This window comes from Rhinolophus ferrumequinum (assembly GCF_004115265.2).
Source record: "Rhinolophus ferrumequinum isolate MPI-CBG mRhiFer1 chromosome 15 unlocalized genomic scaffold, mRhiFer1_v1.p scaffold_54_arrow_ctg1_1, whole genome shotgun sequence".
In the NCBI taxonomy this organism is placed as follows: Eukaryota; Metazoa; Chordata; class Mammalia; order Chiroptera; family Rhinolophidae; genus Rhinolophus; species Rhinolophus ferrumequinum.
The window spans coordinates 16,690,020-16,712,287 of NW_022680357.1; the positions used below are offsets into that span (position 1 = coordinate 16,690,020).

A 22,268-nucleotide genomic window follows, 5' to 3' on the forward strand; every position below is an offset into this window, starting at 1 on the left:
GTGATCCACCTGGGTCCTCATTGCAAGGGAAAGGCCAGCACTGAAGACGCAGCGTGAAACGTGGAATGATCGCATTGGAGAGTGGGTGAACCCAGAGATGGAGTGAAGAATGTAAGAAAGGAGGGTAGGTAGGTGGGAGGAAAGAAAGATCCATGGAACGAATTGGATGGATGGAAGGTTCCATGGATAAGTGGAAAGAGTGAGGGACAGATGGGTATATGAAAGGATGAATGGACCAAAAAAGTGAGGGGGAGAAATGAGAAGAATGGATGAATACACAAAGAGATGGATGGAAGAATGAATGGGATGATGAATAGAGGAAAGCGGAGAGGAGGCAAGGCTGAACAGAGAAAAACGGGTGGGAGAGTAAATGGGGTTGTAGGACGACGGGGCTTCAGGACAGGGCGAGCGCGCAGTGCTTTGCGTCCTTCCACCACCACCACCCCCCGCGCCAGCAGCACGCCCGTTTCACCCAATCGAGCAGCCTCAGTTTCCCCTCTGTGAGAGCCTGCGGGTCCCTGCCTTAAAGAACGCGGGTGATCCTGCGTAGGGAGCCGGCGGGCACGGAGGGAAGAGGCGCAGGGGCGGTCCTGGAGCCCAGCCTGGCCCCGCCCCAGGAGGTGGCCGCGCGGTGGCAGCGCCCAGGCTCGGCTGGCGGGAGACGAGCGGGAGGGCGCAGTGCCGGGAGCACGAGCGCCGTGGGAGCCAGGGCTAGGTGAGTGCCGTGGGGCGCGGGGCGCGGGCGGAGCCGGTGAGGGGGCTAGCGGGGATGGGAGGACCCGCCCGGAGCTGTGGGGCGCCGGCTAACCCCGCCCCGAGAGGCCGATGGCCCCGGGATCGTCCTGACGGCCTTTCACCAAACCCTACTTTGGAGTCATTATCGACCTGGATCCAGGCCGAGCCATTTGCTGTGACTCCATCAAAGTTCGCGAATGCCCTCTGAGCCTCAGTTTCCATCTCTGGACGTTGGGAACAGTAGCCTGTACTCCCCAGGACTGCCAGGAGAATTAAAGGTGGCAGTGTCAGCGGTCAGCGGGATGCTTGGCCACAGCGCTGGCTCCCAGATGCAGAGCGGCGCTCAGCCGTCTCATTCAGTCCGCAGCTCTTACTGAAGGCTGCCTCTGTGCCCTGCACAGTTCCAGGTGCTGGGGTTACCTTAGGGAACAGGGTCTTCCCAGAGCGTGGTTCTGGTGGTTTGCCCAGGGCCTTGTCAGCTGTACTCTGTCCATCAACCTGTGAGGTCCAGGGCCCAGCCAGGGTTATTTGGGTCCATTTACATACAGCTGTGGGTACTGAGGTACGGTGAAATTTAAAGGTTCTTGCCCAAAGGCGCACCCAGCAAATGGGTGCCTGAGGCAGCCTCCCAGCCTTTGTCACAAAAACCATCCCTGCAAGATAAAAAGACTGTTCTGGTCCCACAGAACAGCCCCCTGGGCCTGGGTAGAGGTGGCCCCCATGCACAGTCTGCATCCTCCCCCCTCTCTCTGGGGGAATTAGACTCATCCCCTATGTGAACACTCAGAATTGGGGTGTCCTCCCCCCACTCTTAAACCCATGAGTGCCAGGGTTTGTACGGGACATGACTGCCTCCCTCATTCAGATCTTTGGAGAGCAGGCCAGTGACAGCAGAGACGGAAAGATCCAGCCCTTGCAGCTGTCAGGGATCCTGCCGTGAGGCCACACCAGCAACCACCGTGGGGCCCAGAACTCCATCAAACTGTGTGCCACGGGGGCCAGAGACTTACTTAGCTCTGTATCGACCGAGCCTGGCACACAGTGGGCCCACAGTTCACAGGTGCTGCTGTTATTGATGATGATGATGGTGTCTGGCCCCTGGTCCAGCCTCACCCTCAGGTGCAGCAGGAAGTAGGGGGCGGGACGATGATGGTGACAGTGATTGACAGCCCAGCTTGCCTTAAATCTAGAGTGAGGGGGCAGGATCCTCATTGCTGCGCCCCGATCCACAGACCTGACCCGGAAGCCCTCGGCAGGCTTGGGCAGAGCTTGGGTGCCAGCCACCTGCACTGTGGGGGATCTGGGGGAACCAGAGACAGCCATGGTCAGGGCATTTGGAGGTGTGTGCAAGTTTCCAGGACAGAGCCCTGTTGGATCTCTTGTGGATTCCTCTCCTCTCCCCTTCCTCCAGGAAGCCCTCCCCATCGCCCCAGTCAGAAAGCAGCCACCCCCGATCTGGTGAGGTTCCCCTTGACATGTTTTGCTCTGCTTCCTCTGGTACTGCGTGGGAACTGGGACTTTAGGGAACTGGTAGAGAAGTCAGGAATGCTTGGTGTACATCTCAGCCTTGCAGTGTGACTCTGGGCCTCAGTTTCCCCAGGTGTAAAGCCCAAGGCCTGACTGCCTTGTCTGTGATTCTCTGAGGAAGGCGACAGCCACCTTGGAAGTTCTCAAGTCTCTGAAAGACACAGGTTCACTGGGGACCCAGAGGTTCTCTAATTCTCACCAGGAGTTCCCCTCAACCCCTAGGGGCCTGATAATCCATGTGACTTGAGACAGCTCAAGAACATAACATTTTTCCATTTTTCCCACAGGTGGACAGATCCTGGGTCCACATGGCTCAGTAGAGGATGAAGCCCAACCCAGCAGGCTCCTCCCCAGAGGCCTGCAAAGTTGCAAGCCAGGGCGAGAAGAGCTGCCCTGTGTGCCAGGCCTGGGGAGGGGTGTCAGGCCTGGGGTCTGAGCTGGGGTCTGGGCCGGGGCCTGGTGCCACTTCGGGACCTAAGCCAGGGCCTGGTACTGTGGCTGGACCTAAGCCGGGAACTGGTGCCGCTTCGGGACCTGGACCTGGGCCTGGTACTATGGCTGGACCTGGGCCAGGGCCTGGTGCCACTTCAGGACCTAAGCCGGGGCCTGGTACTGTGGCTGGACCTGGGCCAGGGCCTGGTGCCACTTCGGGACCTAAGCCGGAGCCTGGTACTGTGGCTGGACCTGGGCCTGGTACTGTGGCTGGACCTAAGCCGGGAACTGGTGCCGCTTCGGGACCTGGACCTGGGCCTGGTACTATGGCTGGACCTGGGCCGGGGCCTGGTGCCGCTTCGGGACCTAAGCCAGGGCCTAGTACTGTGGCTGGACCTGGGCCTGGTACTGTGGCTGGACCTAAGCCGGGAACTGGTGCCGCTTCGGGACCTGGACCTGGGCCTGGTACCGTGGCTGGACCTGAGCTGGGGCCTGGTGCTGCTTCGGGACCTACGCCGGGGCCTGGTACTATGGCTGGACCTAAGACAGGAACTGGTGCTGCTTTGGGACCTAAGCTGGGCCCTGGCTCTATGGCTGGACCTGGGCCAGGGCCTGGTGCTGCTTTGGGACCTGGGCCGGAGCCTGGTACTGTGGCTGGACCTAAGCCGGGAACTGGTGCTGCTTTGGGACCTAAGCCGGGCCCTGGCACTACAGCTGGACCTGGGCCAAGGCCTGGTGCCACTTCGGGAACTGGGCCGGGGCCTGGTACTGTGGCTGGACCTAAGCCGGGGCCTGGTACTATGGCTGGACCGGGGCCAGGGCCTAGTGCCACTTCGGGACCTGGGCCTGGGTCTGGTGCTGTGGGACCTGGGTCTAGTGCCACTTCGGGACCTGGGCCGGGGCCTGATGCTGTGGCTGGACCTGTATTGAGGCCTGGTGTCGTTCCAGGGCCCAGTGTGGTTCTAGAACCTGGACCAGGGCCTGGTACTGTGTCTAGACCTGGGCTGGGGCCTGTTGCTGCTTCAGGACCTGGACCAGGTCTGGGATCTGGGCCACGAGCTGGGTCAGTACCTGGGCCAGGAGCTGTGCCATTGCCTGGGCCAGGGGTAGGGCCTGGGACTGGAGCCAAACCCAGTGAGCCAACGACAGCTCCACCACCAGCACCGCAAAAGAAGACTCAAGCCGCACCTGTGCAGGCCCCGAAGCAGAAGGTTCTGGTGACTGGAGGAGGCGGCTACCTGGGCTTTAGCCTGGGTTCCTGCCTGGCTAAGAGTGGCACTTCCGTCATCCTGCTTGACCTCCGAAGACCCCAGTGGGAGTTGTCGCCAGGGACCGAGTTCATCCAGGTGCAGTGATGAGGGTCTTGGGGGACTGGTGGAGGTTGGGGGACAGTATCTGATGTGAAGTCGGTGGCATAGTGTCGAATTGCACGAGCTCCTGCTCTAGTCCCAGAACTTCCAGCTGGACAGCCGTGGCCACAAGGCTGCACAGCTCTGAGCCCCATGTCCTCATCCAAGGAAAGGGGCCGCTAAAGTCTCTGCTTTCCAAAGGCCTCACAGGGACTTGAGGAGACAGTGCACGTGAAACCCTGAGCACGGTCCCTGTGCCTTAGCCTGGTAAATGGGTGACTGTGAGGACACCCTGTGGAATCACAAACCCTGCCCTCCAGCCATCCTGACCCTGGGTGGGCTCGGGACCAGCTCTGGGACGTGGCAAGATGCACAGTTGGTATCTGTGCCTTGGACCCAGACCTCCTAACCCGTCTCTTCCTTCTTGGTCCCAGGCTGATGTCCGAGATGAAGAAGCCCTGCTCCGCACCTTCGAAGGGGTGGACTGTGTCTTCCACGTGGCCTCCTACGGAATGTCCGGAGCTGAGAAGGTGGGCCACTCAGTCCCTGGAGTTACAGCGGGCTCAGGTCCCGGCTGCGCCCGCCTAGCCCTCATGCCCGGACATTCATTATTGCTCTTCACCTAGTCCAGGGAGGGTTGGGGCCATACCCAGCCTGGGACCACTGCCTGGCTGTGTGACCTAGGGCAAGTGGACTCAACCTCTCTGAGCCTCCCTCCTTTCATCTGTAAAGTGAGGACGAACTAGCACCTTCGTTACAGACTCCTCAGAGAGCAGTGCAATGGTCTCTATCAAAACACACTCGTCCCCTCTGACTCAGAAATTAAACTTCCGTGGCACTGTTTGCGATAACAAAACAGGAGACAACCTAGATGCCCATCAGTTGGGGACTGTTTATATAAACTGTGATTGACGTTCTGTGCAGCCATTCAGGAGAATGGGGTAACTCAACACGTGCTGATCCAGAAGTTTCCAAGGGGCCGAAACAGGGTTTGATGTCCTCCTGTTTGTTTTTTGAAAAACTAGGGTAAATATGTACATACTCACGCACGTGCGCTGACATGAGTAAATGCAGGTTATTCCCAAGAGACTTCAGGGCTGGGAACAGTGGGTGCCTCTGGAGAGGGCAAAGGGAGACAGAATCAGGAGTGGGAGGGGACCTTCCTTTTCTCCGTGTTCCCTTTTTACTGTTTGAATGTAACCTTGTGACTGTTTTACCTATTAAACAACAATAATGGCAACAAGAATAAATGCAGTTTAGAAGTCAGTGTAGACCCACCTCCTTGTGTGGTTGGAAGGATTAAACGAGATGGAAGGCTGGTGCACAGGCAGCTCTCACTGCAGCCCAGCTGTTTCTGTTTTTCACATCCCAGCCTCCTGTGTCCATGTGAGGTAAGGAAACTGAGACCTCCAGAGTGAGGAGACAATCCAACACAGTTTGAGTCGCTTTCCTGTGCCAAGCACTGTACCAGGTCCTCCCATGGGGTGTTTTCATCCTGCCGACCATCCAAGGGGGTCTGCCCTCACTTTACAGACTTGGGAGCTGAGGGCCAGATGGGGCAGTGCCTCCCCTGGTCGCCCAGGGAGATGGTGGCCAAGCTGGGCCCTGAGCAGAGCGGGGAAGGGGGTTCCCGAACTGCCTCTCAGGAGCCTTCCCTCTGAGCTGGACATTCTGCAGACCCCGCCCCCACAGCCTCAGTGACAAGGCAGGAGGCAGCTCTGTGACTTTCCCACTTCCGTCTTGTCTTTTAGCTGCAAAAAGAGCAGATTGAGTCTATAAATGTTGGCGGCACCAAACTAGTGATCGATGGTAGGCGCTCAGAGTGGAGTGTGGCCTGCTGTGTGTTTCCTGCTTCTCCCCATCCTGCCACAGGCCCAGCTCTGGGGATGGGGAGGGGGACAGAGGTGGCACGCGCCCTCCCTCCCCCTGCCCACCCCACGGAGGGCCCTGTGGGCAGCACATCCTTCCTGTACCACAGACCTGCCCAGGCCCCTGCGTGGGGTGGGTCAGCGTGGCCTCACATCTCTGGGACCTGGGGAGCGGGGTTTGCCCTCCGGGCTTAAGGGTTGGGAGTAAGGAAAGCCACTGAAGCACCACAGTAGAAGCTCCCACCTGGGCTCTCTGGGCTTGTCTTGCATCTCATTTTTCTCTCTGACTCGAGTGCGTTTTTCCTGTGTCCCTATTGAGTGAGACTTTTTTCTGACTTGTCCCTGGCAAGGTAGCTCAGGGGCCACAGCCACCCTGAGAAGGAGGAGGGGCTGGCCTGGCGACTTGACCCACCTCCCAGGTTAAGGGAAGGAGGCCCTTGCTTCCTGAGAAGACTTGCATCCTGGGAGGTCCCCAGGGGCCAGGACGTGTGTTGGTGTCTGGGGACAGATCAGTGGATTTGCCCAAGGAGGTCCCTATGGGCAGGTACCTCCTCGGACAGCTCCCTGCTCACACTGGCCGTGTATGTGTGTGTGTGACTCTGCGCCTGTCACTGCAGTTTGTGTCCGCCGGCGGGTTCCAAGGCTCGTCTACACCAGCAGCGTCAATGTCGCTTTCGGCGGGAAGCCCATAGAACAGGGCGATGAGGACTCAGTGCCCTATTTCCCACTGGAGAAGGTACCTGGCTTCCAGGAGAGGTGGGCAGGGTCGGTGGGGAGGAAGGGGCGGGGCCAGCCTCAGTTCACAGCTAAGGGCGTGTCCCAGGAGGAAGGGGTCCCCAGCACTGGGTGGCACAGGCCCGCTCTGATTTTAGCTAGTCATGCCAGCAGGGACTGTGAAATCAGATGGACCTGGCCTGGAGCCAGCCAGGCCACTTTCTCCCTTTGTGACCCTGAGCAAGTCACTTTACTCTGAGCCTCTCTTTCTTCTGGGCATGGTAATACCCTCCTATGGGGTTGTGGAGATCAGGAAATGAGGTGGTGTGTGCAGAAATGTCATGTGAACCCTCAAGGTCTGCCTGAACCGTTCGTCCGACACATCCCGCATCAGCGTCCCGGACAGAACAGGCGTTTGGGGCTGGCAGGGCCTCCCTGGGTCAAGGAGCCCTGGTCAGGTTCCTGCCGTGAACTCGGCTGCTGTGCCCTGAATTGCTCTTGGGGCTCCCACCCAGAGGGCCAGGAGTGACAGTGAGGGTCAGGGCCTGGCCGTTCCTGTGTGGTCTGGGGCCGGGCCGGGCTGGGACTGACCCCTCTGGTGGCTCTGTTCTCCCTGTCCTCTCACAGCACATGGACCACTACTCCCGAACCAAAGCCATCGCCGACCAGCTGATCCTCATGGCCAACGGAACACCTCTCCCGGGTGAGTACCGTGGGGCCATGCTCGCGGTAAATGTGTGTGCCCCCCGCTGCCTCCCCCAAAAGGTATGTGGCATGTTCAGCTGGCATGTGTCCTTCCTTCCAGAAGACACTTCCCCAGGGCCTTGGTCATCCATCATTCAGCAGGTTCTCAGCACCTGCCATGTGCTCGCCCCTCCGCTGCAGGGATACAGCCCCAAAAAGTTAGGCCCGGCCCCTGCCCTCATGTTGCTCACGGTCCGGTGGGGAAGAGACTGGATCAGAGCGGATCCTTTTCCTACCACACAGGAGTGGTCCGGTTTCAGGACCCTCTGTCGATAAAACAGTAGAGTGATGGACATGGAATGATCTTTAGCACTTTGGAAGGGCCGTGCAAGTGAGGGGCCCAAAAGCCTCAGCCTCAGTAACTCCTAGAAAAACCAGCCTGAGCCTCGCTGCATGCTGCTTCTAGTGATAGACAAGTAATGACAGAACTGGGACAGGTGGCAGCATAACACAGGGACTGAGCACCCATGAACTGGCTTCAGCACCTCTTAGCTGTGTGGTTTGGGCAATGCACTTGCCCTCTCTGTGCATTGGTTTCCTAATCGATAAAGAAATGTGCCTGAGAGTGGAATCTGCCTCAAAGAGCTCCTATGAGAATAAAACAAGGATGGGTACTGTTTAAAAAAAAAAAAATGAACACGGGCAGTCCGCGTTTCTCAAGGCTCACTACATGCCAAGTCCTACCTGACATGCTAATTTTATAGGTGAAAGTCTGAATAACTTCACAGCATCCATATGAGGTAAACACCTCAGGTCTCTCTTGCTTTCCAAACTCGGGAGCCAAGTAGATTTAGGTAAATCCCACACTATCTTTGCCTTCCGAAATTCAGAAACTACAAAGCATTGGGAAACTTGGTTTCCCTCACTAGCCCAACTCAGGAGCCAAGTGGTTTTGGATAGTGAGGGATGCTTGAAATTATCACTGCCCCCCCCAAAAAAATTGACAGGGCAGAGCATGAGGCTGAAAGGTTAACTCACTTAGCTCCAGGTCACATAGCTATTAGGTCGCAGATGTGAGATTTGAACCCCCCACCCCTCCCTGGGGGCTTCTAACAACAGAGCCTGGGGCCTAACCATCAGGCTACACTGTAGCCACAGCTGAGCAGGTCTCTGAGCGTCAGCTCTTTCCCCCAAGACCCTCCCCACCTCACCCCATCACGCTGGGCCTGTCTGTCAGGCCCTGACCCCTGATCCCAGGGGGAACTTCCAGCTGCGTTTTCCCAGGGCTTTGACCCTGTACAGTTGAATTGTCCACCTGGGGCCACCCTGCTGGACGAGCAGCCTGCAAGCCAGACACTTAATCCTCCGGCCGAGAATTATTTATACAAGCATCCCCAGCTTTGCGTGGTCAGGAGAGTCATGGATACCCTGGGCCCGGCCCCTTTGTGACGTGGCTGCCCAATGCCCTACCGGCCAATGTCGCTGCAACCTGACCTCCCCCCGCCATACCATGCCCAGGTGACCCAGACTTTAAAATTAGCTGCAAGCTGTTTACAGAAAAGCTCACCTGATACCTGCCTTCCAGGAGTCCAGCCACGGTCACCCTGGGTGATTTCCAGCCCCTGCTACCCAAGGTGGTGCCTGAGACTCTGCCTCTAGGCTGGTATGTAGGCACCGGGCCCCGAGGCAGAGTCCTGAGACGTGTGGACAGACTCCAGCTCAGTGTGTGAACACGGCTACGTCCTCCCGTCTCTGGGGTTGTGTCCTGGGGCCACCGGACACATTACCACAATCTTGATGGCTTAAGACAACAGAAATGTCTTCTCTCACAGTTCTCACAGTTCACAGACAGATGCCTGAAATCCAAGTGTCAGCTGGGCTGCGTTCGTTCCCTCTGACGCCTCTAGGGGGATCCTTGTCTCTTCCAACTGTGTGCATGGCCATCTCTCCAATCTCGGCTTCCGTCCTCACATGGCCTTTTCTTCTCCGTCTGTCTCTTCTCTGAGTCTCTTACAAGGACACTTGACATTGGACTTAGGGCCCACCCACATAATCCAGGATGATCTCATTTCGAGATCCTTAATTACATGTGCAAAGACCTGTTTCCCAAGTAAGGTCATATCCCCAGGTCCCAGGATGTGGACATATCTTTTTGGGGCCCCCACTAAATCCACTGCCCTGAGCCTGGTTGTCAAATGAGGGTTTTGGAGGCGGGGGAGCAGTCAGGGTGTTTGGCGATGACCTGGAGACACTGGCTCTGGCTAATCTATGGGGACACGGGGACTTACGCTGCAAGGATATGGGATAGCTTCTGGGAAATACATTTCCAGAAAAAGACTTCCACGGCTTAGAAAGGACAGGGCTGGGGCAGCTCCGGGGACCTGGGTGGCAGGCTCTTGGGTGAACCACCCCTGGGAGTTTAGGTCCCGGTGACATTGATGCTGGAGTCACATCCTGCTTGAGGACGTGTCATTGGCTCAGCTTGGGTCCCACGGCCACCACCTCAGGGGAGAGGGACGTATCTAGACTGACAGTCACCCCAAAGGAAGGTGGGCTGCTGGTCCCAGAGCATGGTTACACTGGGCTTCCCAAACTGGGGGTGCAGCTGCTTGGGGTCCCCCAAGTAGGGCATCTTCCAGGGGACCCCATCTCAGTTAACGAGTTGGAGTTGGCAGTCAAATAATTCACAAATAAGTAAATTTTTTAAAAAGTCTTAAACACAACTGGCTTATGGGAGTAAACTTTACATTTCGTAGGCTTTCTGAAGACTTGAAAGAAACATGTTTGTGGCAGCCCATCAGGCTCTGCCCCTAGACGGTCCCCAGGGGAGACTTCTGCCAGTGGGAGTCCCCTGGCAGAGAATTTGGGAAACCCTGACCAAAGCTCTGTGTTGGTCTGGGGGACCCTGCTGGCACAAAGCAGTGAGAATTAGGGGACAGAACCCTTGGTTCTTGTCCCAACAGCTCCAGTCTTGGCCTTTCTTCACTGAGTGTTTGGAAAGTGTAGCAGCTAGCACCACCTACAAACCACCCATTTTCCAGGTGAGGAGACCAAGGCTGAGAGCTGGAGGATGGTCTACTTGTTAGTGTCACCAAGAGAAGAGCCTGGGTCTCCGTCCCCCCGCCCAGCAGCACCGCCCTGAGCCGTGTGCCCTTAGGCTAATCACATGCCTTCTCTGAGCCTGGGTTCTCTTATCCATAAAACGGGCGATCACAGCTCCCACATGGTAGGGTCACCTTGAGGGACAAAAGTCGTGGCTTACCTGAGTGCCAGGCGCACAGTAGGACCTCTGTGAGAGCCATTGTAGTCCTTCTCTAGCTGCTGATGAGGAAGAGGAGAGCACTGCAGCGGTTGGCACGAGGGAGGGCGGGTCTGTGTGCACCTGTAAGTGGGCACAGACGGGCCTCGGGAGTCGAAGGAGCTCTCGTCTGTCGAGGGCCGTGCACATGGCTGCATCTCGGTCTTACCTCCGTTACTGGCCTGTGAGCATCGTGAGGGCAGGGACCATTTCTCGGGCATCCTTGGATTCTCCACAGAATCCGTCCCAAGGCCCAGTGCAGGGGATGGAGGGAGAGGGGGAAACCTCTGAATGGTGTGTGTTGAAGGACTACCTGATTGAGAGAATCATTGAATGAGGAAACCCCAAGGGCCTGTCTTCTCCGCTAATCTGCTCAGGTGAGGAGCAGGAGATGTGGACAGTCATTCTGTCCCTCTCCTTGCTGGTGCACCCCTCCCCTGATACCCCCCTTGCCCCTGTGTCCTAGGAGGAGGCATTCTGCGGACGTGTGTGCTCCGGCCCCCAGGAATCTATGGCCCCGAAGAGCAGAGGCACCTGCCCCGTGTGGCGGTATGTCGTCCCCACACACGGTCACTGCATCGGTCTTGGGGCAGCGTCCCGTGCCTGGGGGATGCCCAGTGCTGGGAGATGCCCCTGCCCCCTCAGGCCCACCAGGAACAGAGCTCTCAGTGTGTGCCAGTCAGGCCTGGGCAGAGGTGGGGAGACGAGGGCCCCAAGATGCAGAAGGGAGCCCATGGCCACCACTCAAACGTGGGCCCCCTGAGGTCTGGATGGCTCATCTCATGCCACCAGCACAAGGGTCTTCATGCAGAAGAGCTCTCTCCAGGGCAAGCCAGGTGCCGGGGATACAGTACAGAGGCTCTCGGCCCTGCCCTCAGACCGCTCACAGCCTGGTCAGGGAGACAGATGCCCAGGCATAGACTCAGTGTGGCATCTGGAGGCTGTCGAGACGCGAGAACGAGGAGATGGGAGCAGAGCCCAGAGAGCCTGGCAGGAAGGGGCGGGGAGGGTTTCCTGCAGGCGGTGATCCTGTGCTGTGTGGACAGAGAAGACAGAGCTAACCAAGGAAAGAAATGGGGTGGCAGAGAGAAGGTGGTCCAAATAGAGAGGGACAACAGCTTGGGCACAAGCATGCAAATGAGAACGATGGCTGTTCCGGGTTTGGGAACAGCTCGGGAAGTGTGGGGCCTGTATTCTCACAGGAGGAGAATAAACGTGATAAATGAGAGGGGATGTTCGAGCGGCGGGGGATTCTGAGGAAAAGCAAAGGCGGTGGAGGGTGAGGGACCCGGGCATCGCAGTCGGGGGCCTCATGGAACAGGGATATTTGAGCATCAGCTTGACGGGGGTGACAGTGCATCACACAGGGATCAGGAAGAAGAGCCTGCCAGGCAGAGGGGACAGCTAGTCCACAGCTGCGGTGGGGACCTGCCAGCACGTGCCAGGGAGGAGGCTGTGTGGCTGGAGCCTGGAGAGCAAGGAGGGTTCATTGTCGGAAGCTGGGGCTGCACCAGGAGGGCCTTCTGGGCCATAGTCAGGACTGTGGCTTTCAGCCTGGCGGTATGAGCGTCCCCAGAAGGTTCTGAGCAGGGTAAACACATGCTGTGACTTAGGACCACCCTGGTGTTTGGAGAGCAGCCTGCAGGGACCGAGGGTGGCCACAGGGGACCCGTTAGGAGGCTATTTCGGGCTCCAGGTGAGAGAAGAGGGTAGCAGTCAGGGTGGTGAGATGTGGTCAGTTCCAGACAGATTGTAACGGATGAGCCAACTGGGGGTGGGGTGAGAGAAGGGAAAGCAAAGGTGGCCCCAGGGCTCCACCTGAGCCGGAATGCAGTCAGCTGAGCTGGGAGGGAGGAGTGCGTCCTCCCGGCCCGACAAGTTTGCACTGACCACTGGACAACCAAGGGAGACGTCAGGAAGGTGCCGGGATGTGGGGCTGGAGCCACCCGGGGACCAGCAGCGGAGCCACTCCAGGCCAGGGCCCGTGTGACGCCCTTCTCCCTCCCCCAGAGCCACATCAAAAAGAGGCTCTTCATGTTCCGATTTGGGGACCGTGGGACGCGGATGAACTGGGTCCACGTGCACAATCTGGTGCAGGCGCACGTGCTGGCGGCCGAGGGCCTCACCGCCATCAAGGACTACGTGGCTGTGAGTCCCCTGCGGCGCCCCCGCCGTCCCCACTGCTGTAAGCAGGTGCCCCATCCCTGGGGCTTTCCTGGCTCACACACGGTTCTTCCCACTCAAGATGGCTGGCAGCACTGTGGGGCCCGGGGGCTGGGGTGGGGCCGGGGGTGTCTTTACAGAGTGTCATTAGCGCTTCACAGTGTCGCCGGGAGGGAGGTGGTGTTGATCCCAGAATAACGGTCACCAAATGCTAAGCATTTTACATGCACTGTTGTTGCATTTAATCTTCACAACAACAGCCCGAGGGGGAGATCCCATTCCAATCCTCCCATTTCTCAGATGAAGAAACTGAGGTACAGAGAGGTTAAGTGACTCCATCGGGGTCACACAGCTAGTCAGTTGCAGAATGCAGAGGGAATTGCCCAGGTCTGTCCCCAGGGCTAGGGGCTGGCCATGACTCATCGGTGGCTTTTCAGGAGACCTTGGGGGTTGGGACAGCTGCTGGGAGCCATCTGAAAAGGGGGGTCAGGTGGTAGGTGGGTGCCTGACTGTCTCTCTCCCCTCGTGTTCCCCTCAGAGTGGGCAGGCGTACTACATCAATGACGGGGAGAGCGTCAACCTTTTTGAGTGGATGGCCCCGCTGGTAGGTGCCCAGATGCCCCCCTCCAGTGAGAATTCAGGGATGCCCACCTCTTCTCTCCCTGTCATCCTTTCCTACTTTCGAAAAATAAGATTTCACATTCAAAGCCTGCTCTGGAAACCGTGTCCACTGGCTAACATTGGAACTAGCTGGAGCTGGGATGTGGCTGCCCTTTTTTTTTGGGGGGGGGCATGTGCTCCCCGTTTACTATAGTCCTTCCCAGCCAGCTTCCCGGTTTATGTTGGCTCCGGCCCTGTGGAATTTTGCTTGTGACTATCATGCTATGCGGTGAGGCGCTCAGAGGGAACCAGAGGCGTTGGCCCGAGGCCTCCTCGTGCAGCCCCTCCGAGAGCCCTGGCCACCTCCCCCAGTGGCCCACAGACGCTTCCCTGGAGCCAGGCCCTCTGGAAGGGGCAGTGGAGACTCTGTGCCGGAGGATCCATCCTTGGGCATCCAGGCCCTCGCAGGGCACCATTTAACTGCTTTATTGAGCTATAACTCATACACCAAACAGTTCACCTATTTTCACAAGTTCACAGTTGTGCAGCCATTACCACAGTACACTTTAGAACATTTCATCACGTTCCAAAAAGAAGAACCCCCCCACCCCCACAAACTTCACCCTTTAGCAGCTCTTCTCTTTCCCTCCAGCCCCAGGCAACTACCAATCTACTTTGTTTCTGCCCGTTCTGGACGCGTCACGTAAATGGAACCACACAATATGTGACGTTTTGTGTGGCGCTTCTTTCATTCAGCGTCATGTTTTCAAGGTTCATCCATGTTGTATGTAGCACGTGTCTCTCACATCAGTACTTCATGCTTTTTTATTGTCAAATAATACTCCGCTCTGTGGATATACCACATTTTGTTTACCCACTTATCAGTTGATAGAATTTGGGGAGTTTCCACTTTGAGCCTATTATGAATGCTGTGAACATTCGTGTGTAAGTTTTTGTCTGGCCACGTTTTCATTTCGCTTGGGCATATACCCAAGGACATATATAGGAGTGGAAACGCTGGGCCATATGGGCATTCTATGGTTAACCTTTCAGGACCTGGCAGACTGTTTTCCAAAGTGGCTGCGCATTTTACGTCCCAACAGCAGAGCGAGAGGTTCCAGTTTCTGCACTTCGCTGTCAGCACTCATCACGTGTCTGGTGTTTTGACCCAGAGACTTTTTATACAAGTGAAAGCCTCAATTCATCCTGGGCCAGCTCAGTTCTTCAAGCGTCTCCTACCACCCTCCACCCATAGGCTATTTTTCCCTTTAATACCAATTCTAGAAAAATCAGATTCTACATGAGGGCCTCGGAGTGTCTCCGGGTATAGGCAGATGTAAAGAAAAACTAAATGATGTGAACAATCCCAGGTTAAAGACCCACCCCATGCATTCAGTTCCCACTTGAGTTTTCCAGGTCAAGGTGTGGATTTCATTTTGAGACTGGCACAAGCTTGGGGCTAGCTGCAGGGTCTGCCCCCTTGGGTGGGCATGCAAGGGACCAAGAGGTACCGCTGTGGGTTCCAGGTAAAGGGAACCCATGGCCTTTCCACTCCAGCCCCTGAAGAACCCGTTCTCATCTCAGGCCGTGTTTCCTTACAGTTTGAGAAGCTGGGGTACAGCCAGCCCTGGATCCAGGTGCCTACTTCCTGGGTTTACCTGACAGGTAAGGAAAAGAGTATGTGTGTTAAAAGCCCTGTGTGTGCCAGGTATATGCATTACCTCATTGTAAACCCAGGGCCAGGATTAGGTGGAGGGCACAAAATTTAAGGAGACCCTGCCTCTCAGGGTCCAAGTGCTCCAAGCCTGGTCTGCACTTGCCTGGCCCAAAAGCAGGTGCCGCCTTAAATCTTGCACCCTAGACACCTCCCTCTGAGCCTCACCCGAGTCCTGGCCCTGTTTAAACCCTCTCCCACTTGCAAGATGGGTGTGATGGGTCCCATTGTAAAGGTGAGGCGACTGAGGCTCAGAGGTTACTGACCCGCCCACGGTGCCACAGTGAGAAGCAGGAGAGGGCCTGGCTGACTCCACAGCCCTATGGTCTGTGCTGGAAGGTCCTGCCAGTCAGGAGGAGGGGGAGCCCCGGGGCTGCTCCACCCCCCAACACCACCCTGAAGTTAAGACTGGACGTGGGGCGGTTCCATTTTGACCCTAAGTTCTCCTCACCTTGAGGGTCAGTCTATTTGCATCTCTCTGTTGGCCTCCCTCCAGCTGGAATGCAGAGCATGCATCACCCCAGAGGACAGGTGGCCCTACAATCGCAAATAGCTGTGCTCCTGGGAAACCTGAGCTGGATCTGTTGTATTTTAACTCGGATACTGGCCACGTAAAGCTGGGGTTGCAAACCTGTCCACCAGGGCACACACGTGGGCTGACTTCCCACGCACTGCATTGCCACGGTGATTGACAGCCCTGGGCCCCAGCTGAGAAAAGACCAGCCACAGTTGTGGCAGTTTTAGAGGGCCGTATGTAAATTCCTAGTTCCCAGGCAGCTGACTAAAACTCAGAGATGCTTAGCCCTGGCTGCACGTTAGAAGCCCCTGGGAGCTTTTCAAATACAAAAGTGCCTCGGCCACACCCCAGACCAGTGACATCAGCATCAGTGGGAAGCAAGGGGACAGAGGAACATCGGCACTTTTTAAAGTGGTCCAGTGCGCAGCCCAGGTGGAGAAGCACTGCCCTGGCGTCTTTGTCCTGCTCAGGAGGGCTTGTCGGAATAGAAGTGAAACGGACGTTACTACAAGGATAACTTTTTACTACAAGGATAACTTTGAATCTGCTCCGTCCTTTCATATCAATAACAACTGACTTCTGACACATTGCACAGCCAAGTAAAGGCTCCCCCTAGCAAAGCAAATAATGCCCCCAGTGGATATGTCCCTGAGGGCCTCCCTGGAGCTTGCATGGAGCGCGGCTCTGCTCACTGGCACATCTCTCCCCACAGCCACGGTGATGGAGTACCTCCACCTGGCCCTGAGGCCCCTCTGCTGTGTCCCACCGCTGCTCACCCGCAGTGAGGTAAGCGGGCTGCTGCTGGGGGAGCCCCTGCAGCCTGGTGTCCCCTCACTTGCCTTCCTGCCACACCCCATTGCCACCACCCCTTACCCCCTGGACACCATACCTGGAAGCTTGTCTGAGGTCTCAGAACCCTCCACGTGGGCCCAAATCTAGTGCTAGCTTCTTCATAATCATCTGACCTCTGGGCTTTTGCCGAGGCTGTGCTCTCTCAGGCCGAAATGTGACAGTTCCAAGCCCATCTCCCATCACGGTCATTTCATTCATCAGCCAGATTGGAGGCTCCAAAACAGCAGGTTCCGTGACATTTGCTTTTTTGAATGCCACCACTCCCACCAACCTTGTCAACTCTCAACACACACACACACACGTGTGCACATGTGTGCCTGCTTCTAGGTTCACCGCCCATGCTTACTGAACAAGTATATATGAAGTTCCTGTTCTGTACAGGAGACTGTACTCAGGTAATGACGACACACTTTTCTATTTGCATCTACATTTTGGAGGAGAGGATGTAGGAGAGGACTGTAAACTTTACTGGTGTTTGGTGTTATTTGCAAAATCCTTCCAGTCCACTCCTCATTTGATTTTCTCTGATGCCCTGGTGAGTTAGGAAGGGCAAAGCCATTCTGATCTCATTTTCTGATGAGAAAGGGAGCGCTAGAAAAGTTCGTGACTCGTGCAAGATCACAGCATTCTGGAACTGACTTCACACTGCATGATCAGGGCTGGCTAAGTCCGGGAATGGAGAATGTGCCACAAAGCAGCAGTTCCCTGTGGTTTTCCTTGGAACCATCCAGGCGAGCAGAGGAAAGAGTGAACCGTAGCGCCCATCTGCTGAGTGGTGCCCATGTACCGGGCACTGTGCTGTATCGCATTGAATCATCGCTTCTCCTCTGCGTCGTCTACCATATGTTACCATCTCCACGTGCAGGGGAGGAAATGAGGCGCAGGGATGAAATCACCTGCCTCTGATCCCCACTGAAGCAGCAGAGCTGAGATTCGAGCCCAGACCGGACCAAATGATTTCAGGAGTCACCACTAGCTTGTGAAATGAGTCAGGAGCCACATCCATGTCAAGTGGCTGCCAAGGCGCTGCTGAAATGGGGTGGGACAGGGTCCCGGCTCCCCTCCCTTTTCGTTGTTCAGCTCAGGGGCAAAGGATGCCTCGTTCGCTGGAGCAGTTTCTGGGCAGTGTGGCTCGGGTGCCCTCTGCTGGTCGGTCTGCGACATAGTGACCAGCCGTCCAGTTGGACTTGAAAGCCTTTCATTCACCACGTACTGAGCACCTACTGCGCGCCAGGCACTCTGCTGAGCAGTGGAGGCCGGACATGGTCGTAGGGACCCTAAGGAGCTCACAGTCCAAAGGGGGAGACAGCCCAGTAACCGGGAGGGCAGCGGGGTCCCTGTCCCATCAGGGGAGGTTAGGGAGGCTTCCCAGCGGGGGTGACATGGAAACCCGAGCTCTGAGATGAGTGTTGCAGGACCCTGCCTGTCCAGTTCACAGGTACACCAAAGCCCTGAACTTACTTACTAGCTGGGGCAAAACGGGACAGGAACTGGCCGCTCCCCTCCCACAAGCATCTAAGACCAGGGGCTTAACCCAGGCGGCTGTTTCTGGGCCATGGGAGAATCAAGCGGCGAGTGGACCCCTACCCAGGGTCAGGCTGAGGAAGAAATGAGTCACGGGGGAGGACATCTTCCGGGTCCCCGTCCCCACCCAGCACGGAAGAGCATGAGCTAGAATCTGGCTCCCTGTGGGACCCTGGGCAAGTCACTTAACGTTTCTGATCTTCAGTTTTCAAATATTGAAAAAGGAGATGGGGCTTCTGGAACTGATAGCTGCATTATTACCCTCGAAGCCTGTGGGCTCCAGGCCATCTGACAGCAGGGAAAAGCAGCTCAAACCCTGGGGAGTACTCACTTCTGCATAGTGATGAATTCCCCTCTTGGGGAGGCTTTGTCACTGAGGGCTGAAGGCTGTGCCCTGGGGCTGGGGGACAGAAGCCAAGAGCGTTTCCTGGAGGCATTTTCCTGGAGAGCCGCACCCAGGCCACGAGGAGGATCCCCAAGAATGTATCAAGGGCCCCGTACGTCACAGCACCGGGCTAGGCCGGGGAAGCGGCGTGCAGAGGTGGGGCCTTTGCTTTTGGGGACTGAGTTCAGCAGGGGAGGGGAGATGCAGAAAATGAGATGCAAGGCAGAAAGGTCCTCCCCGACGAGGGCATCGCAGGACAAGACCCAGCGCACGGGTCCTTTTAAATCGCCCTGCGAGGGTGCTTCCCACCCCCAGTAGTCCCGCCCTCGGCTGCCCCTCCTCTCCCCGCAGGTGCACAGCGTGGCCGTAACACACACCTTCCAGATCTCCAAGGCCCGCGCCCAGCTTGGCTACGCGCCCGACAAGTTCAGCTTCGCCGACGCCGTGGAACATTACGTGCAGTCCACGACCGGGAGGCCGCACGGCTCCACTGCGCGCACGCTCCTGCGGCTGCTGCTTGGGCTGCTGCTGCTCCTCGGCCTGCTCGTCCTCGCCCTGCACTTCCTAAACCTGCAGCCGTCGGTCTTCTGAACGTGCGCTGCAGGACAGTGCCTGTACCTGCCTCATCCTTCGGCCTTGGACCCGCCCCTGCCCCGCCCCCGGACTTGGACCCACCCCTGAGTCCCGCCCCCCGGTCCTGGACCCGCCCCGCCCCGCCCCTGAGCCTTGTCCCGCCCTTGCCCCACCCCCAGCCATGGCCACGCCCCTGTCACGCCCTCTGGTCCTCGGATTCCCCTGTGCTCTGGTATATTCTACCCTGGCCCCGCCCCGCCCCTCCGGCTCTGGCTCCACCCCCTTCCCAGCAGCACCGCCTAGGTGAGTTCTCCGGGCCTGGCCTCAGCAGTCCAGTGGCTAGTGCAGGCTGGGGTGGCGTTTGCAGCTTTTGCTGTCTGCTACAGCCCCTCTAGGGACACTGGGCCCTCCTCGGTGCCCGAGCTTCTCTGGGCTTGTCCTGAGACCCTCTCGTGGTCTGCGACTAGACGACTAGACCCATTCTTGGAGCTTCGCGTTTGATCGGCTCTCACCCCGATGTTCTGGGTTCGCTCACTCACGCAGGTCTTCCTGTGCGTTGTCAGCCTGGGTTGGAGGGACACCCGAGACGCACGCTTCTGTCCAACCCAACCTGGCTTTTTGTGGTTTCTGGTTTATGAATCGGGGGGTCACTCGGCATAGTAAGCACAGGCTTCTGGACCAGCAGCGACATAAAAAAGAAAAAAAAAACTTTTTATAGAATTGAACGTCCTAAAAAGTACCAATATAGTTAGACTGGGAAGAATTAGGTTGGTCATGTTTTATAATTTAGTATTGCTTCTGTTCGTTAATGAAGGGGCAGTTTGGATCATCCTCATCTTTGATGGTTAAACCCACACAATCTCTTAATCCAGCCCTGCTTTCCACAGAAACAGCGTCTCCCTCCCTATCGTCTTGGTGTTGGTGACGGATACCAAAATGAGTGTGTAAATGCATCCATGTATATATCATAAAATGCACATGTGGAACTGGCCGACCACACTATGGGTCCTCCTGGTAAAGATGCAAACTGTCCCACAGCTAAAGAAACCTGTGGTGGGTGGAGGGGAGGGAAAGTTAATCAGAGCCAACATGGCCATTGCGGGGTGTGGGCATCCGTCACCTGTGTTTTGAAGAAAGTTTGTGAAGCAGCTAAAAAGTGTATGTTCCTCTTTGCTAGGTTGAATTGTATAGGTGTATATAATTTTTTAAAGCTCAGTAATAATCCTCTATGTCTGTTTAATGCTTGACAGTTGGAAATGGCTTTCATCTGTGTGCTTTTATTCCATTCTTAGGGCCACCCTGACGGTAGGGTTTATTCTTCTCATTTGACAGATGAGGAAACTGGGGTTACAGCTAACTTCAAAGAGGGGAGAAGGGTGGGGGTTACTGCTCTAAAACTTGGGCCATTTGGAGGAGCTGCCCAAAGCCCACTGACTGGTCTAAACAAGATACGGGATTATTTCTGCCCTTCTGCACCTCCCCTCCCCACCAGGGCTGGGTGGAGCTGTGGGACCTACCTTGCTGTCCGCTCCCTTTCTTCTCAGTAACATGTTTGCATCTAAACTCACATCTTCCGACTTTGCTCTCTCCACCAATCCTGAGAAACTTGTTCCTAGGGCAGAGAAAACAGGCTTTCTCTGTTCACATAATCTTCTAGGGTTTTTCTCTACTGCCAAACCTCAGCTTTTGAAACCCAATAGCAGAATCAATTTCTTCGTTTTCTGAATTTCTCTAAGTCATCGCTTCTTCTTTTCTGAGTCTCTGAAAGTAGAATGTCTAAACCCAGGGCCTGGGGACAACGTGCCAAGAAAGCTTCCTTCCTCTCTGTCTTTAGCTTGTGGAAAAGGAGCTGGCACCTCCACCCAACAAGCAAACTGCGTCCCCATGAGCATTTTAGAGTTTGCCCAGATAACTAGCCTTCCATGAGGTCCTCGGGACAAATGGCAGGAGGTCCTGGCTTGGAGACACTGAGCAGAACATCACGAATGGAGAAAAACAGAGTTGTCACCGTGGACAGCCCAAGGTGACACACACAATCAGAATGGACCATCAGGGTACATTCATAAACTTTCTGTTGTGGGTGCTGAAGCTATTCCCTATTGTAGACCCAATCCCGGGCGTCTAAAACATCCTCCAGTCTCTCATCTTAAAACCATTCTCCCTTGAGTCCTCATTCTTCCCCCCACTACTGCTGTCACTCTCCCCTGCCTTGAAGTCAAATTTCGTGATCAGTTGTCCACACTTCCATTTCCATTTCTTCTCTTAAACCCATTCCAAAATGGTTTTAATCAAGGTCATAAATGACCTTGTCCATAAATCATAAATCCAATGGGTATTTTTCCGTCTTTATTTTGCCAAGCCTCTTAGCAGAATTCAACATACCTGGCTACTCCTTCCTTCCTGAAATACTCTTCTCGGTCTATGTGACACCCCACGTGTTTTCCCCCCATGTCTCTGGCCCATCCTCTGTCTCCTTCACTGGCTTCTCGTTCATTGTCCTCCCTTTAAGATTATGTTCCCTCAGGACTCTGTCTGGGCCCCTCTGCTCCATCTGTGCATTCTTCCTGGATGAGTTCATCCATCCCCATGGCCGCTGTCTCCAACGCCTCCTAAATCTGTACCGTTTGCTCAGCATTCTCTTGACCTCCAGACTTCTGTGTCCAACATGGGGTTGACTCCATGTCCCGCAGGCATCTCAAAGTCAATTTGAATCAAACTGAAATCATCTTTCCAACAAACGTCTTCACCTTCATCCTACGGAGAGCAAGAGACACCACCAGCCATCCAGTGGCCTAAACCCAAAACCTGGTCATCGCTTTTGATATGTTCCTCTTCTTCACGTCTTCATCACTGAGTTCTGTCAGATCCACCTCCAAAATGTCTCTCTGTCCCCCCTTCTGTCCCCCACACTGCCACAACCGTGGTGCAAGCTGCTCTCCTTTCTCCTAGACAACTGCTGTAGGCTGTGAACAAAGCCTCCCGTTCTTGCTGCCAGACAGAACTCTCTAAATCCAGAATTGGAACGTGCCCCCCTCTGGCTTAAAACCTTCGGATGGTTTCCCATTCAAGTTCAAAGCCTTACCTTGGCATGCGAGGCCCTCCTCGCCTAACACTTCAGCCCCATTTCTTGCTGTTTGTCCACTGCTGCTCTCTGTCCAGCTGCCCCGAATTGCCTTCACGGCATCTCAGACTCACCAGGCTCTCATTTGCATCTAGGATTTTCCACATGCTGTTCGTTCCCTCTTCCTGGAACTCCCCTCCTCCACCCGCCCTTCACTTGGCTAATCTCTCAACTTCAATTCCCAGCTAGATATCACTTCTTCCAATGATCCC

At 56.0% G+C, this 22,268-nt stretch overlaps 1 protein-coding gene across 1 annotated transcript; it reads left to right on the forward strand.

Annotated features, from left to right (window-relative positions):
- The first annotated feature begins 259 nt into the window (after positions 1-259).
- Positions 260-20,190, forward strand: SDR42E2 (short chain dehydrogenase/reductase family 42E, member 2). Its single transcript, XM_033101924.1, has 12 exons — positions 260-715; positions 2,550-4,040; positions 4,478-4,573; positions 5,795-5,852; positions 6,529-6,647; positions 7,253-7,328; positions 11,074-11,156; positions 12,618-12,755; positions 13,309-13,374; positions 14,972-15,035; positions 16,314-16,387; positions 18,714-20,190. The coding sequence occupies exons 2-12, from the start codon at positions 2,586-2,588 to the stop codon at positions 18,951-18,953; spliced, it is 2,469 nt and encodes an 822-aa protein (XP_032957815.1). The 5' UTR covers positions 260-715; positions 2,550-2,585; the 3' UTR covers positions 18,954-20,190.
- The last annotated feature ends 2,078 nt before the right edge of the window (positions 20,191-22,268 follow it).